Genomic DNA, 17,993 nt, shown 5'->3' with positions numbered 1-17,993 from the left:
GGTAGTGTATGTTGCTTGTGTGATGCAGTGCATTATTGTGATTGTGGTGAACTCATGTTGAGTTGTGTCTTCTAAGGCTGTTTGATGTGGGAGGTCAGAGGTCGGAGAGGAAGAAATGGATCCACTGTTTTGAGGATGTGACTGCCATTATCTTCTGTGTGGCTCTGAGTGGATACGACCAGGTGCTCCATGAAGACGAGACCACGGTGAGCACTAAATACACACGCACAGACATGCATCCATACACAAACACACGTCTGTGCTTATGCTCTGACACACACACAGGCTCATAAACATGTGCACTGTGTTTCAAATACACTGTGTGCACACCTAACAAACTAACAAAAATGATTCATTGGTATTTGAACGTTTTGTCATTTGGAAGTTGCCTCAGATGAGATGTTTATCACAAATCCTGATGGTCATGACGTCTCGGTGCAGACATAATGATCTTCAAGTTGATCAGAGCACTGTAATCACAATCATGTTGCCAATCATGTGACCATGATCATAGTGTGCTGTGTGATCATCCACAGCCTTATTATTAAATAAGGGCCATGGGACCTTTAAATAGCTGGTTTTTAGAAATTTAAAGGTCAGTGGCATTTATAAATCAGCCTCCATTATGAACTCCCACACTAAGCGGCACATCCGGTAATGCGTATACTGTGTATGTGTCATCTTGTGCATACTGTAAAATTCTTAGAAATAGTAAATAATAATGAAAAAAATACGATTTCTATTCCAAAGTCCTAACAAACTTACTGTTACAAAATACTATAAATTTCACTATAGGTTCAAATACACTAGGTTTATACTGGATAAAAATATGTTTTACCCATAAATAATTGCTAATTGGTCACCCTTTACGTCTGTCTGTGGGTTTTGCTAATATTTAAACAATGAAAAGTATTAAAAAGAGCTGGTGACTAAACCTTGTAACTCCTTTGGATCGGTAAAACCTCATAACTCCACTCCGCCTCTATCATGAATGAAGTGCTTCACTCAGTTTGGACCGTCTATGCTTGTTTGCAATACAAAGGTAAATGAAGAACTGTATTTTTGTATAAGTACAGTATTTTCTTAACTCAAGAAACACTATATATATAACTGACCGCCCACACAGCTACAGTAAGCTTTATAACCTGTATGGTGATGAAAACGTTATGCTATGCACTTACTTTCTCAGATGTACATGCTTTGTCCTTCATTAGAACGGAATGATGGATAAAGCATGTACAGCTCTCGCAGTGGAGTAACGCAAAGCCAAAGTGCAAACTTTGCTCCAGAGTTATGGTGGTGAAGAAGTCTCAAACCCCAGTTTACCATCCACTACAGAAAGTGAAAGTAAAAACTGACCGAACTTTTGGAGCTTTTGAAATCTCTGCTATCGTCAATACACAATATTGTCGTCTATGGGCGCAATCTGGCACAGGGCTTACCTACGCCACTGGGCTCCAGGCACCACCCTGTTTGTCACATTTAGGTTTCAGTAATGGGTCATGTTTTGATTCCCCACACACTGTACCATCATTATTGGACCAATTACTTGGACAAGTCTAATAACGGCATAGCTTTGAGTATCGTGTCTGTGTTGCAAATGCTTATCCCGTGCTAACTAACTGTGCTTATAATGGGTTCTCATAGTGCTGGAGTTCCCATGAGGTCACAAAGGTTCAACATTTTTCTATTTTTTTTTTTTTGCTTACACATTTTGTAACTTGTGATGTCAGGATGCATTTGTCCCACATCTTAAAATGGCAATTTTGTTGATTGTTAACCTAGTCAAGTGTTGGGCTCAGCGTAGGTTGATTTCAGTGGTGGAGGAAGTACTGAATCTCAGTACTTAAGTAAAAGTACAAATAACCAGAGACATATTTACTTTAGTAAAAGTAAAAGTACCACAATGAAAACCCTACTTAAGTAAAAAGTAAAAAGTACCTGATTTTAAATGCACTTTAAGTATTAAAAGTAAAAGTACTTTCATAACAATTTATTCTCTTAATGTCTATATTCTAATAATTAGGGCTGTAACAATATGCAATATGAAACCGAAATCGCGACACTCGGATCCACGAACCTGTCGTGGTGTGAGTGTGAGAAGGCAGAATCGCAACACACCTTATTTGAAGTTAACATTATACAATACGTAGACCTGGATAAATTCTTTAAAATTGGGCAATCCCAGCGTTATATGGACGTGACAATTGCAGTAAAAACTTGAAATGTAAATTCTCAAATTGAAACTGTTTATATATCCATACTCCCTTAATAAAGAAGTCCAGACATTAGAAAAATACTAGTCTACAGACACATGCGTTTTATATTTTAATATGAGGGAAATATAAATCCGTAACGTGACACACAAAAAAAATCTTTAACTTTTAGGTGGCAAAATATTTTTTAGTAATTCTGTGAATTTCACTGTGCAAACCAAAAGTAATAACCACCGGATGAAGAACATATCACAGAACATATCATATTCATTTTATTTTTTTGTGTTCACCTTTAAAACGTTCACAGAGACCTCAAAAGCCCTTCTTTAAAGTGAATTTCGTTTCGTATTAATTGTATCTTAATTTTAATCAATATTTCATTCATGTTTCATGGATTTAATAAATAAGTAAATATAGCAGAAAATAGATCAGGACACGGAGGCGCGGGCGCGTGAACTGGTGAAACTCATGAACCGAAACTCAGGTCTGTACTTGCCTCACAGACCTGAGATGTATATAGAAAACTTGAAATGTGTACTTTTAAACAGAACAATTCAAAACGAAAGAAAACTTAAGAAAACTGTTTTCTGCATGTAATCCGTATAAAATGTGCATTTCTCTCTGGCGCGTTCACTGCAAAGATCGCGCGTCAGAATCAATTAAAATGTCTCCTTGTTATATTTTACATATTCATAATCATTACTTTTGCCGGTTCTTTGTGACAGCTTTCTTGGCAGCGCCACAGTTGCATGTTACATGAACGCGTCAGCACCGAAAACATGGAGATTTTTTTCAATCCCTGTTTTGGCAAGGGGAAAAACTGATCAGAAAATGTAACGAAAATGTAAAGAAACGTCGTAGAAATGTAGTGGAGTAGAAAGTATAATAATTGCTGCAAAAAGTAACGAAGTAAAAGTCAAAAGTATGCACTATTGATTCTACTTAAGTAAAGTACAGATACGTGAAAAATGTACTAGTAAAGTAACGAAGTATTTTCACTTCGTTACATTCCACCACTGGTTGATTTGTCTCCTGTGTTCATGTGATGTTGTCATTAGTTTAAGACAACAAGCACTTTCCTCACCATGTCCGTTTCTTATAGACAACATGATATCAAATGGTAAAAGTTCCTATTAGTTAACATTGTTTAATGCATCAACTATTTTTTTTTAACAGTGTTTATTAGGGGTTCAAGCACGTAATGCTGAAACCCTATTGTAATCAATCTTTGTTAATGTTTATTGTTAGGTCATGTTATCTCAGGTCCATTAAATAATGTTAAAAGACACAAGTTTTGTTTTTAATAATGTATTTCAAATAACATTAACTAAGATGCTTTACAATTATTTTTAATTGTTAGTTAATGTTAACTAATGTTCTCAAACGGACCTTTATCGAAATACATATGAAATATTAAATGATATAATAAGCAGAAATAACTAAATGAAGGTAATTTAAGTAATCAAGTTTTTGAATATATATAGGCAAATTATAAATTATGACAACTTTTAAATGGCAATATGTTTACATAACATAATTAAGTAGACAAATTCAACACAAAAAGCCATACAAACTTATTTTTAAGGTCTATGAACACTTTTACAGTGTCCTTTAAAAGAAGAAACAAATAATTATTTGTATCCCCACACAATTGATTGATTTTGTGACCGTGCCAATTGAATCATGGCAGGTGTGATGAGTCATGTTTGGACGTCTGTGTGGCACAGGCCTCAGATCTGCCTAGACACACTCTCTCTCGACAAACTCCGATAAGAGAATTTTTACAACATCAGAGAGATTTACGGTGATGTGTTTTGGATATAGAAGGGGCTTTTATGGCTAGAAAAGAGGACGCCCATAAATACAGCAACTCTCACGCGCCCATATTCACCTGATCTATGGAAGTTATAAAAAGAGAAGACAGATTCTATTATTCTGTAAGAAAGTCCTGGCGAAACAAACGGACAGAGATAAACACACATGCAGATGCTATGAATACACACTCTAAGAACGTGTCTCCTGTCCATTCAGCGCTCTATCAGTGTTTACGCATTTGTCGTCTGACATTCTGTCCCAACATTCCCTCCTGTGCACCCTGTGCCCTTTCCTCCTCCATTTCAACAAAAAAACATACGTTTATTTCCTTCAAACACTGTGTGTTCCTTTCCAGTTTGACTTTTTTCATCTGTTTGAGCTGTTCCTTTCTTCATGTGTGACAAAGCATGGAACGATTCTGCATTGCTAGACTATTGTTTAGCATTTCAGTGTGTGTGTGTGTGTGTGTGTGTGTGTGTGTAAATGTACGTGCGAGTCTGAACAGCAGTGGTATCTGGGGGTGGGAAATGTGAGTGAAGTGGTGAAGTGTTGGGTTCTGGTGCATGTCCGGTTCCGCTCAGCTGCTCCTGTGGCCTCCAGCGGCCACCTCTGCATCTGCGTCTCTCCTTCAAAACATCTCAGCTGCTCTCCTGTCATCTCTCGCCATCGGCTTTCTTCTCTAAGCAATCGCTAAACAATCCAGCCCAGCTCTACAGACGGCCCTTCCACAGGTATGAAATTATCGTCAGCAACCTCAGTTGAAGTACATACTAAAAAGAGTTGGAAGCAGTAGGCTTTATGTTGTGCCTTGCGGTAACTTAAAGGGGTAGTTCACCTAATAATGAAAAATCATTTCAACAAATATTCTACATCCTTACAATAAAAATCAATGGGGTCAAATATTGTTTTGGTCATCTTTGACTTTCATTGTATGGATGAAAACAATTAAAAGATCATTTTTTGTAGTTTACAGAATAAAGAATAGACCATTTGGGAGCAGATGTCACAGTTTTGTTGCTTGCAACTGCATGCGCATTGTGGTGGCATAAAAACGGTGTTAACAAGTGGAGGAAAAGGGGCAAAATCCATGGAATAAGATAAAAATGAGTCTTAATGAGTAGATGCAGAAAAGATAGTCTTCATTTTTATTGAATACCGTGTTCAAACTAAGACCCTTCGGACTTAAACGCTGATGTTTGCGGTCTACTATTAAAGCATGAATTTGATGTAAACAATAGGACTACATATTATTAACATATGCTTTTCATAGGGGACATCATTTATAAGCCCTACAGTTACAGCATGAAATTATATTTAAGCCTACAGTGCTATGCATAAGTTTAGACACCCATACTAAAGTTGACTAAAAAGAGGAATAAAAATCATCTTTTGGAAATTGAACTTAATGCCTTAATTTAAAAAATTAGGAAAAATCCAACCTTTAAGGACACCAATTTTCTTTGTGAATGAATAATGTATCGTAAATAAATAAATATTCTTCCTTAAAATACAGGGTGCATAAGTTTGGACATAAGTTTAAGTTTTTTCCTATTTTTTTTAATTAAGGCATTAAGTTCAATTTCCAAAAGATGATTTTTTATTCCTCTTTTTAGTCAACTTTAGCATGGGTGTCTAAACTTATGCATAGCACTGTATAACATTTTACATAGATTTTTATGTCACTTTTTTCTGCGAGATTATATCTCCCAATTTGGAATTTACAACTTGCAATTGCGAGTTTATGTAACAATTCTGAGGGGAAAAAGTCAGAACTGTGGGATATAAACTCTCAATTCTGTGTAATGAGTTTATATTTTCACAATTCTGTGCTTTTGTGCTTGCCAGTTTCAGTCATTAAATTTAGATGCATTGCTGATTCTTTCCAAAACCACAACTTTTAATAGGCTGTTACTGGTAAAAGTGATCGTCTGACCTCGTTTCCTCCTGAAATGACCGGACACATCAAAGAGATAGTCACTGCTTCCAACTCTGAATTCATTACCATTCAGATGACAAACAAATAATGAGCAGAATAATCATTTATTAATCACATATGGAAATAAGGACAGTGTATATCTTTACCCTTTTCCCTTTATAAATAACATGAGATTCACTGTATATCATCTGATCATGATGAGATGAGTAATTCATTCTCCAGTTAGCGGAATATGTTTTGTTTCCTTTTCTGGCTTTTATCCTGTTCCTTTCTTTTCTTTAAATTTCCTTTCTTTTTTTTTCTGTTCATGTCTCACGTCATATTCTAATTTTGCACTTAGTGTGATTACACCTGAGTGTGTGTGTGTGTGTGTGTGTGTGTGTGTGTGTGTGTTTGGATAAGAGAGAGTGTTTGTGGGTTTGTGGGCTATAGTTTGGAGACAATTTTTTGGGTTAAATCTGACGAAACCTTACTATATAGCTAAGTAAATATGTGGATGTTTGTGGATGCATGTCTGTAAATGATGTTGATGTCTTATTTTTCTTTCTGCAGAACCGCATGCACGAGTCAATGAAGCTGTTTGACAGCATCTGCAACAACAAATGGTTCACAAACACCTCCATCATTCTCTTTCTCAACAAGAAGGACATATTTGAGGAGAAAATTAAGAAATCTCCCTTAAGTATCTGCTTCCCAGAGTACACAGGTAAACTCATTATACACCGGTGGTAAGCAATAGAAAGAAAGGACAGAATTCTTCTTTTTATCTGCAAAACAAATTTACCTGCGGGTATGAAATAAAGATACCTTGACCTTGAGATAGGATGAAAATACAAAATAATTGATGAGGAGAGGATTGGAGAAACAATCTCCGGAAGCCAATTAGCACAATAAATCTTCAGAACCGTCCTGTTATTTTATTCATTTTGGATGGATTCTCACCCATAATCTGGACAGCCTGCATTTCTTTATTCTCCACACTGAGGAGAAACAGTCATCTGTTATTTCTTGTTCATTTTAGATCTGAGCTCTTCTGCTTCCTCCATTTCCTCATTCTCATTATCCTGAATGATATATGGGAGACAAGCTGCACAAACAATCACAAATAAGTTTGAGAAACAGAAATAACTTTCTTGAGCATGTGCTGAGAAACTATATATAATAAATCATTTTCACTGCCTGAGGAAGTATTTTATTTTTTAAATAATGATAAAAAAAAAAAAAATCCTACAAGATTGTATCCTTGCCTGTGAGATCGAGGGCAATTGTAACACTAGTTATGTAATATGTTTCTGAAAAACTGAAAAATGATTCAATTATAATGTAAGTCTTACTTTGCCGACCTTTACTTTAAACATACTTTCAGGCAGCTAAAATAATTTGTATAATATATAAGTTATTATAAAGCTATTTAAAGCAATTATTTTATTACTTTGTAAAATAGAATATGCACATATAATAAGTGTTCAGTTTCCAGTTTATATTTACCAAAATTCTTTCTACTCTCTTTTGCTGTCTTTCCAAATAGTCCTTTATTTTAAAAAATTGGCTTCTTTTTATCACCATTTCTGTATCTCCCACTGTTTTCTTTGATTCACTCCTTCCTTTATTCATCTGCTGCTTTTCCATCCTTACCTGACTCATTCTGTGCTGCAGGTTTGGACACATTCATGGAAGCTGTGAACTACATTCAGGCCGAGTACGAGAGTAAGAACAAGTCAGTTGAAAAGGAGATCTACTCGCACATCACCTGTGCTACAGACACAGACAACATTCAGTTTGTCTTCGACGCGGTCACTGACGTCATCATCGCTAACAACCTGCGCTTCTGTGGTCTTTACTAACTCACAGTGATGTCCAGCTCTTTTACAGCCCCATAATACAGTGGACACTGTTGTTGGATATGTGACTTTTTGTCCTTGTTTTATACAATTGTCTCTATTGGTGTCCATCAGGCATTTTGATGTTATTTTATAAGGTGGGAACTGAGTCAAATCTGGTTATAGTTCTCACAGAGCTGTTTTTTAAATTTTAACCGAAGGTCTGAACTCAACTATTGATTTAGGTACATTGTTACAAATATAGGAATGTGATTTGAATGTCCTTCCTCCTGATACCTTCCTGGTTTGTAAGAGAGAGGTCAGGAGATATTGTGAGGAAAATTGGTGCCAAACTTCCACTACTTGCTACTTTTATCCTATTGTAACTGAGCTTGTAAATTCAGACCTATCCTTTTGTCCTTATTGCACGGTATGCAGATTAATGAGACCAGATTCAATTAGGTTATATGGCAATATTTTAAATTCTAGTGATTATGTAGGTGGTACTATTATGATGTTCTATACACACATTTTTCAGATTAATGCATTTTGGATATGAATTCCACGAATATTCACAAGCTGGCTCATTTTACATGAGTTCTGAATTGGCATCTCAGAGTGTTGATGAAACACTAGGCTTGACATTTACTTGGCATTTAGAAGAGAGTGCAAATGTCCTGTGCCCTGAGCCAAACCACAAAAATGTTAGGCTCTTAGCATCCTAAAAAAAAAAAAACCAACAGGACGTGTTACTCTTCAAAATTGGAAGTCTTTTTATTAGCTTTTTGTATTGTATTGAGAAAAGATAAAGCTGATTTATAAAGAGAGGAGAACTACATGATCACATAAAAACATACTATAATATATACAGTAGTGGCCAAAAGTGTTGTTCGGACTAGGAAATTGGCATCTTCACACTTTATTTAACGTATTCAAAATGTGTTATAGGTTTTGTAAGCATATTGCTTAGTTGTGCTTTGAGTCAATAGTTTTATTTGTGATAATGCAATGAAACATGGCACATTGTGTGGACGTAATTTTTGACCAGTCATAGAAAGAAATTATGAACACATGCAAAATCAAGAGAGAACCAACAAAACTGGTTATGTTGTAGTCAGTATGCTTTTTTTCTGCAAGCTTTTTTCTATGCATTTTTTTTACATTGTAAAATAAAGCCTGTAGCTACCCCATAGTTTGCCAAATGTCAGATACATACCATAACCAAGTTTAGTGTTTTATTCTTCCCTCATACTGTATTTAATATAAAATATTTTCATCACATTTTGATGGTTTAATTGAACTTGTAGGATCATTAAACCCCCCCCCCCCCCAAGCAATCCCACTGAATATCACTTTTAGCCACTACTGTATATACACTACAATATATATATATATATATATATATATATATATATATATATATATACACTCACCTAAAGGATTATTAGGAACACCTGCAATTATCTAATCAACCAATCACATGGCAGTTGCTTCAATGCATTTAGGGGTGTGGTCCTGGTCAAGACAATCTCCTGAACTCCAAACTGAATGTCAGAATGGGAAAGAAAGGTGATTTAAGCAATTTTGAGCGTGGCATGGTTGTTGGTGCCAGACGGGCCGGTCTGACTATTTCACAATCTGCTCAGTTACTGGGATTTTCACACACAACCATTTCTAGGGTTTACAAAGAATGGTGTGAAAAGGGAAAAACATCCAGTACGCGGCAGTCCTGTGGGCGAAAATGCCTTGTTGATGCTAGAGGTCTGAAGAGAATGGGCCGACTGATTCAAGCTGATAGAAGAGCAACTTTGACTGAAATAACCACTCGTTACAACCGAGGTATGCAGCAAAGCATTTGTGAAGCCACAACACGCACAACCTTGAGGCGGATGGGCTACAACAGCAGAAGACCCCACCGGGTACCACTCATCTCCACTACAAATAGGAAAAAGAGGCTACAATTTGCACAAGCTCACCGAAATTGGACAGTTGAAGACTGGAAAAATGTTGCCTGGTCTCGATTTCTGTTGAGACATTCAGATGGTAGAGTCAGAATTTGGCGTAAACAGAATGAGAACATGGATCCATCATGCCTTGTTACCACTGTGCAGGCTGGTGGTGGTGGTGTAATGGTGTGGGGGATGTTTTCTTGGCACACTTTAGGCCCCTTAGTGCCAATTGGGCATCGTTTAAATGCCACAGCCTACCTGAGCATTGTTTCTGACCATGTCCATCCCTTTATGATCACCATGTACCCATCCTCTGATGGCTACTTCCAGCAGGATAATGCACCATGTCACAAAGCTCGAATCATTTCAAATTGGTTTCTTGAACATGACAATGAGTTCACTGTACTAAAATGGCCCACACGTGCCCCTGGATGTGCATCCCACAAATCTCCATCAACTGCAAGATGCTATCCTATCAATATAGGCCAACATTTCTAAAGAATGCTTTCAGCACCTTGTTGAATCAATGCCACGTAGAATTAAGGCAGTTCTGAAGGCGAAAAGGGGTCAAACACAGTATTAGAATGGTGTTCCTAATAATCCTTTAGGTGAGTGTATATATGTATATATATGTAATTAACCACAATTGATAGAACCCAACTAAGATTTGTAATATATTTTTATATTATAATACACATTTTCACATTGAATCTCCAAATAAATGTAGAAACAACAAAGACGGTATATTTGTTTATTCTCATCTTTTTACTGAGTACCATGAATTAAGGCCAGTATCACTGATACCAGTAATGCTACTGATGTCTCTATTAAATGGATTTTTTCTTAATTTCTGGAGATTAAATAGGTAATGATAGCCGTCCAATATTACAGTATAATTGAAATCAATGTTTATTTAACATTAATAGGCTATAAAAAAAAATCCTCACATAAACCCATTAAACGTCTCTCTCTCTCTCTCTCTCTCTCTCTCTCTCTCTCTCTCTCTCTCTCTCTCTCTCTCTCTCTCTCTCTCTCTCTCTCTCTATATATATATATATGTATATATATATATATATATATATATATATATATATACATATATACACACACAAATTACATTTTAGGGTTAGTAAAAAAAAAAAAAATTGAATGCTTGGTGGAAGTCTCTTATGCTTACCGCTTCTGCATTTATTTGATAAAAAGTAAAAGCAGTAATATTGTGAAATATTTCTACAATTTAGATTTTTTTTTCTATTTTAATGCTTCTTTTTTTTTTACTTCATGTAACAATGTAAAACTCTTTACTGTTACTTTTGATCAATTTAATCCATTCTTGCTGAACAATAGTATTAATTCCTATATATATATATATATATATATATATATATATATATATATATATATATATATATATATATATATGTATAAAAATCTTACTGACCACAAACTTTTGAACAGTATACACACACATACAAATAACACCAGAATCACACACCTGCAACAACTGGAGAAGTATGTTTCACATCAGTATGACTGAAGTGCTAGAATCACTGAGCTGTCTCACCACACGTTGCTGTTTTGTGTGTAATGCAGTCTGTTTTATTCTATCTTGCTTGATTAACTGGTCACAGTACGCAGTAGGGTTAGTCATATCTAGAGGCGACACAGTTTTAACTATAGAGCAAGCTGTGATATTATTCATTGCAGGAATATGACTGCAACAGGAACTGAATGAACCGGAGCTGAAAAGACTGATGAGCTGATAAACTGTTGCTTGCTCTAGAATTGGCAGACACGTGCATTGCATTGAACTGAGGCCTTGACCATTAGGCCTGCTTTTGAGTATGTGAAAATACAGATCTGTAATTGACAATAATTCACAGTGCCATATATGCTTTGGACGTTTGCTGCTATGAATGTATGTGAACAGCACTTTTAATCTTCATCTCTCTAAACAATCACTTTAGTCAGTGTGTGGGAATTATACATCAACTTTCAGGGAGGATGAAACCTTGTGTAATACAAATTGGGGTAACACTTTATTTTGATGGTCCACTTTAGACAGTCTACTAACTATGAGCAACTTTGCAACAACATGTCAACTAACTCTCAGAGTATAAGTTGACTGTAGACTTAGTAGTAGACAGTTAGTAGACGGTTAGGGTTAGATATTAGAATTTGGGTTAGTAGAATAAGTTGACATGTAGTTGCAAAGTTACTGATAGTCAGTAGAATGTCTGTTGGGAGAGCGTTCAAATAGTGTTAGCAGATTACTTTAATGAGAGTTTGTTGACATGTACTGTAGTTGCAAAGTTACTTATAGTTAGTAGAATGACCAAAGTGGACCAATGAAATGAAATGCTACCAGAATTGGAATTTGGCACCTGTAGCACAGCATGACCAATGTAAAAGACCTAGCCTGTAGCCTTTTGCTTTGACTGTCTTTGGAGGGTTCAAACGTAATAATTTAAACCTCAGTCCGTTATTAGCTACTGCTAATCTGTGGAAAATGTGATTGAATTCAATCAACTGCTTCAGACAGCAAAAGGACAGTGATTCCTTTCATACAGAAATGCCAAAACAGTAACCATTTGATTTAATTAGGTCATAATTGAGGGTTTCCTTGATGTACTGTAAAACATGCTGAATTGTGCCAGCTATAAGCAGTCGTCTGTACTGTTAAGGCCAGTGTCAGTACTGAGCACAATTCAGTCATTGTTCAGGTCCATTATTGGTCAGTTCACACATTATTGGTCAGTGCATATGTGTTGGTGTATAGTTACTTTCATTCTAGAAGCACTTAGTAAACGCCTTTGACCTTAATCCCAAATTGATCAGCCATAACATTTAGATTATTATTTTTAAAAAAAAGTAAAGTAACAAGACTGATGGATAATGTACATCAATTACCAGATCAGACACTTTATAATTAGTTCAGTGGCCAAGATACTCAAACTCAAGGGTAATTGAGTCTGTCCGTTGCTGAGGGACAAAGGCCAATTTGTTCCCTGGCCTTTAGCCATAGTACAAATAGCTGTTGGTGATGTATCCAGAATCCTTTCATCAGACTGACAAATGTAATAAGTTCAAGTGGTACGTTATGTTAATGTAGCATAATTCACTTAAAATGGCACTTAAATATAGTGTGTTCCTTTGTAGTATTGAATTCATATTTGATTCTGATTACAAACAGGAGGACAAGGCAAACAGGAGCCATATTCTCCCATCAAACATCTTACTGTACTCCTACCACCCATCACTTTTTGTATGTCTGTTTTTGTCAAATTGCTGTAATTATTGTTTGGATGTGTCTCACTGCTGTGATTATTTATTGAACAATGGATGTCTATTTATATGACATGAATGAATAAAATAGTCATGAAATCCGAAGTGTGGCGCTCATTTTTTAATCTTGCATCTTCTGTTTTTGAGCACTGCTTATTTCCTCTGCATAATCGAGGATGTTGAGTGGTGAATCATCATTATTGGAGTGAGCTGATAACTATCATTTTACCAAACTGTTAGCAAGACTTGAATTCATAATCTGAACTTATCTGTGATCACATGATGTGGTTAATGCCAATATTTTGACTCTAAGATGTCTCTTTGTGTTCAGGTGATGTTTTGCTTTTTGTGGGCTTCCGCTAGTTTCTTATCTTGACTCTTGCTGTTTATATATCTCCACTAAACTTTTTTTTCGGGTTTTTCTCTCTGTCTCTTTTTCTCTGTCTATCCTCCATTCTGGTTTCTTTTCCTCTTGCAGAATCGCATGCACGAGTCTCTTATGCTGTTCGATTCCATCTGTAACAACAAATTCTTCATTGACACTTCCATCATTCTCTTCCTCAACAAGAAAGACCTGTTCGCTGAAAAGATCAAGAAATCCCCCCTGAGCATCTGTTTCCCTGAATACACAGGTAAGAATGCCCTCTGACGTTATGGTCAGGTTTAACACTAGACTCGGACCACCCTACATCCTGAAGTCGCTGTAACGTCGGAGGCAAAGGATGTAGAGCAGTAGCTGGATCTTGCATGTGCAGTCATGGGTAAAAGGTGGGCACAGTAGGGTCTGTCGGATTCTCTTCTGACAGAACACAAGTCACCGCATCCGTTAGACCCATTCAACCCTCAGTGTTGCTTTCAATGTGAAAAGCATTCGGTCACTGAAGTCGCAATGAAAATGTATTTTCGTTATTTGCAAATATCTAACCAAGTGTTTTTTAAAGCACACTTTTGACAGAACATTTTACAGAATGAATTAGTTACACTATGTTTTCAATATTCTAATAATGAATGATTAAATAGTATGCAACATCTTTATATATTGTTTAAAATGAAGACAAAATCATTTGGACAATGACAGTATGCGTAATTACATGTTTAAATTATGATTAACTTTAATAAATCAATTCTAAATATAATTATAAATTCTAATAATATATTGTTTAAAAATAAGATGAGTATTTGGACAATAATAGTATATGAATTTAAATGTAATGTGTAAATTATTTTAAATTCATTCAATTATTAAAATGAAGTAAATTAATAAACAATATACATCAACATCTTGATATATTGTTCAAAATTAAGAAAGAAGTATAGGCAATTACAGTATATGTACTAATTATAATTATTTTTAATCATTATTAAATAATATACAATATATTATCTTGATATACCGTTCAAAATGAAGATTTTGGACACTTTGTGGTTGTCAAACGTTTGTGGATCACGTCTTTAATACAGTCCATCTGTGGTTATTTTACTAGGACTCGCTGAGAAAAGGATCGTCTAGTATTGCTTGTATGTAGATGCTGCTTGTTTTGATATTTTCTTTCTAGACATTTTAAGTGTGACTTAAATTGTCCAAATCATTTTTGGTCCTAAAGGTCTCATACATAGTACATAGATTCAGCAGCTTTTACAAGGGCACTTGCTTCATAAGGATGTGTACGAGAACAGAACAGAAGAGAAGAGACATTTGTGAATGTCAGAAGTCACCGAGGTCATTTAAAATATTGGGTTAACGAGCATCTGGACCAGGGGTGTCCAATCCCTGTCCTGCAGAGTTTAGCTCCAACCCCAATTAAACTCACCTGAACCAGGCATACTAGAAACTTCCTGGCAGGTGGTTTGAGGCAAGCTGGAGCTGAACTTAAATTGTCCTGAACTAGGACTGAGATTGGACACCCCTGGTCTGGAGTGACAAAGATCATTCATTTTTAATATCAGAATATCAGTCTCTCACACATTCATTCGATCTCTTTCTGCCTCTGTAGGTCCAAACACTTACGACGATGCAGCCGCTTACATTCAAGCACAATTTGAAAGCAAGAACCGCTCGCCTAATAAGGAGATCTACTGTCATTTGACCTGTGCCACGGATACAGGAAACATCCAGGTGGTGTTCGATGCCGTGACCGACATCATCATCGCCAACAACCTGCGAGGCTGCGGCTTGTACTGAGGCCCGCCCCCTCCCTCTCGAGCCACTTCTTTGGAAATGATTACTATTGAAAATGCAAGTTGGTAAATAATGATAATGATAATTTTAAAATAGGCATATACAAATATATAAATATATTATATATATATGAAATGTTTTTAGTTTGTCTTTCAAAGAGCTGCCAACAGAACTGATTTCTTATAGAAACCCAGCCTTTATGGTTTTAGAACAAAGTTGGGACCTTTTTTGTGTTTTTGTTTTCCTTTGCTGTCGTACGTTTCGTTCTCCCCCCGTTTTCCATTGTGTCTTTATCGTTTGAACTAAACAACCCTCATTTTCTTTTTTGATAAATGTCTTTCTTTGACTATTTTTTATGTTTTATGTCATTGTATGTATATTTATTACATGAATATCAGTCAGGGGGGGATGTACATGTTTGCCTGGCTATATGAATTTACTTTGACGATAATGTGACATTAGCTAAATCCACAGTTATGCTAGTCTCAAGCACTATGGTTCAAGTCAGTCGTAGCGTGTTCCCGCTCCCGATTTGTAATCACTGTAGTACCGTTCGATATCGTAGAGAATGGAAACACCCAGGATCGCACCCACCAGGCTTTTCTTGCGTTTCGTCTGCCCGTCCCCGTCACTTCCGTAGGTCAGCTTTCTGGGGAAGGTTCTGGGAATTGCAAGTATCATATCAGTGCCAACCTTCTGAGAATGACGTGTCTGGGAATAGTACTAGAAACACTAGGTCACTGTTATGAGAACTTATTAACATTTGTCTTGTAAGGAACTTTTACTTTTGTATTGTTGTTGATTAATTTATTAATTTATTTATTGATCATCTGTCCCACACACTTCCTTTGTACTTATTACACCTTTACGTCCATTCTTCTACCTCTCGTCCATTGTCACCCTTCCCTCTTCATTCCTTCTCTTTCCTAGGTTTCTTCCTGTTTTAGTTGGCTGGGTAATGGAGTCCCCGTCACTGATAGCATGACCCCTCAGCCTTTGTATAAAGAAACAGCTAACTGCTTCACATAGCTAATGGTGCGAAAATAAAGAATAAAACATGAAATAAAAAGAACAAAAAAAGAGGAAAAAAAGAAAACGGAAAAGACAGACGCAGCAAAAAGAAAGGGTATCATGTAGGCGGGGTTAGGGGGGGTGGTAAGGGGGAGGGGGGGTACATGTGGGGCTCAGAGAAATGATGTGGAGGCTTACAGACGAAGGTCATTGGGCTCTCTGTCTTTGTAGAAAGCTGTAGATCCTCCAGTTCTAGAATCTTTACGAGTAGAAATAATTGCGAAAAAAAAGAAAAACATGGATGACAATAATAACAACAAACGATGATGATGATGATGACGACAACGATGACGATGATTACAATACCAATATCAATGATTATTCTGTAATATTATTAAAGGTATATTTCTTGTGCTTTGTAGCTACAGAACTTTTTTTTCCCTCTCTCCCCCTTTTTTTAAAAAAAAAAGAAAAGAATTTTGCAAGGGTTCCTGTGATCCACTCTTGAACCGTTCTTACTGACTTACCCATGTTGATGTTGATGAACTGTACTGATTCTTTTTGCCTGTTCGCCCTGCATTGCAATGTCTTTACTTAGCCTGAATTACAGTATATGTATTGATTTTTTTTATTTTTTTTAAAACATTTCTTTTCTTTTGTTTTTGAACGAACCACTTTTTGGTGGCACGGCCCCGTCCCCGGTGCTGGAGAGGGCGGGGCTGCGCACGGCTGTACAGATTCATGCGCTTTCTCTTGGTTTTTTGAGAATTGTACTCAAACACCTTCCAGGTCTGCATAGAAAAGCACAGCTCTCACCTATCACACGTAGATTTGGAAAGATGTATCTATCCTCCCTCTCTGCCTTCTCAGTTTGAAATCAATGAAAAATAGAAAAAAAACCTGTAAAATTACCTACACTACTGTTAATTTTGATTCTCCTTCCCTTCTTTTTTAAATCCTTTCTTTTTCCTCTCCAAGTGAATGCTTTTGTGCTGCTTTTTCTCCCTCTTCTTTAGTGAATGGTTGTTCTTTCATGTGGGATGTTCGTGCTGGAAAACCAATCGAATGTAGTGTTTACATTAAAAGCCACAGTTTTCATGACTACAACCTGGAGCTTTTTGCTTTTGATTGTTATTCATTTCTGCTTTGTCGTTTATATATAGCACTGCCACCAGGGCCGGAGTGGGGCCACTTTTCAGCCCGGGAGTTTCAGGCCCAAGACCGGCCCACTTTTTCCATGGTGGAAATCCAAATTAGCACTTTTTCTAAATTGGATAAATGAAGCAATAGTTCAGCTCGTACTATTGTGTAGTTTGTATTAATACCATGGTTCAACAAATAATGAAGGTTAAATAATAATTCACTTAGACTTTATAAGAAGCAATTGTGACTTTATTTCACACAATTCTGACTTTATATCTCGAAATTCTGACTTTATAACACGCAATTCTGACTTTATAACACGCAATTCTGACTTTATATCTCGAAATTCTGACTTTATATCTCGCAATTCTGACTTTATAACACGCAATTCTGACTTTATATCACGCAATTCTGACTTTATAACACGCAATTGCGACTTTATTTCACGCAATTCTGAGAAATAAAGTCAGAATTGCAAGATGTAAACTCGCAATTGTGAGATAAAAAGTCGCAATTATCTTTTAAAATGTTTTATTCTGTAGCGGAAACAAGCTTCCATACCTTCTGGCCTCTTCCTCCCAGTCCCATCCATCCTTCCTGACGCGTTACGGTAGGGCCGGCCAGCGATATTTTTTTCCC

At 36.3% G+C, this 17,993-nt stretch overlaps 1 protein-coding gene across 3 annotated transcripts in view; it reads left to right on the top strand.

Annotated features, from left to right (window-relative positions):
* The window catches only part of gnao1a (guanine nucleotide binding protein (G protein), alpha activating activity polypeptide O, a), a 101,949-nt gene extending 84,639 nt beyond the window's left edge, over window positions 1-17,310 (top strand). For 2 of the 3 annotated variants that reach the window (XM_081372514.1, XM_081372515.1), the window contains 3 exons: window positions 77-206; window positions 6,520-6,673; window positions 7,624-9,030. In XM_081372514.1, the coding sequence (XP_081228640.1) occupies window positions 77-206; window positions 6,520-6,673; window positions 7,624-7,811 (472 nt within the window). In that variant the 3' untranslated portion in view covers window positions 7,812-9,030. Of the gene's footprint in view, window positions 1-76; window positions 207-6,519; window positions 6,674-7,623; window positions 9,031-13,499; window positions 13,654-15,015 lie in introns of those variants that run through there. The other variant, XM_081372513.1, reaches the window with a different exon arrangement.
* Window positions 17,311-17,993: the final 683 nt, after the last annotated feature.

The sequence above is a fragment of the Scardinius erythrophthalmus genome (assembly GCF_964197995.2).
Source record: "Scardinius erythrophthalmus genome assembly, chromosome: 8".
Taxonomy (NCBI): domain Eukaryota; kingdom Metazoa; phylum Chordata; class Actinopteri; order Cypriniformes; family Leuciscidae; genus Scardinius; species Scardinius erythrophthalmus.
This window is presented reverse-complemented; position numbering and strand designations above follow the sequence as displayed.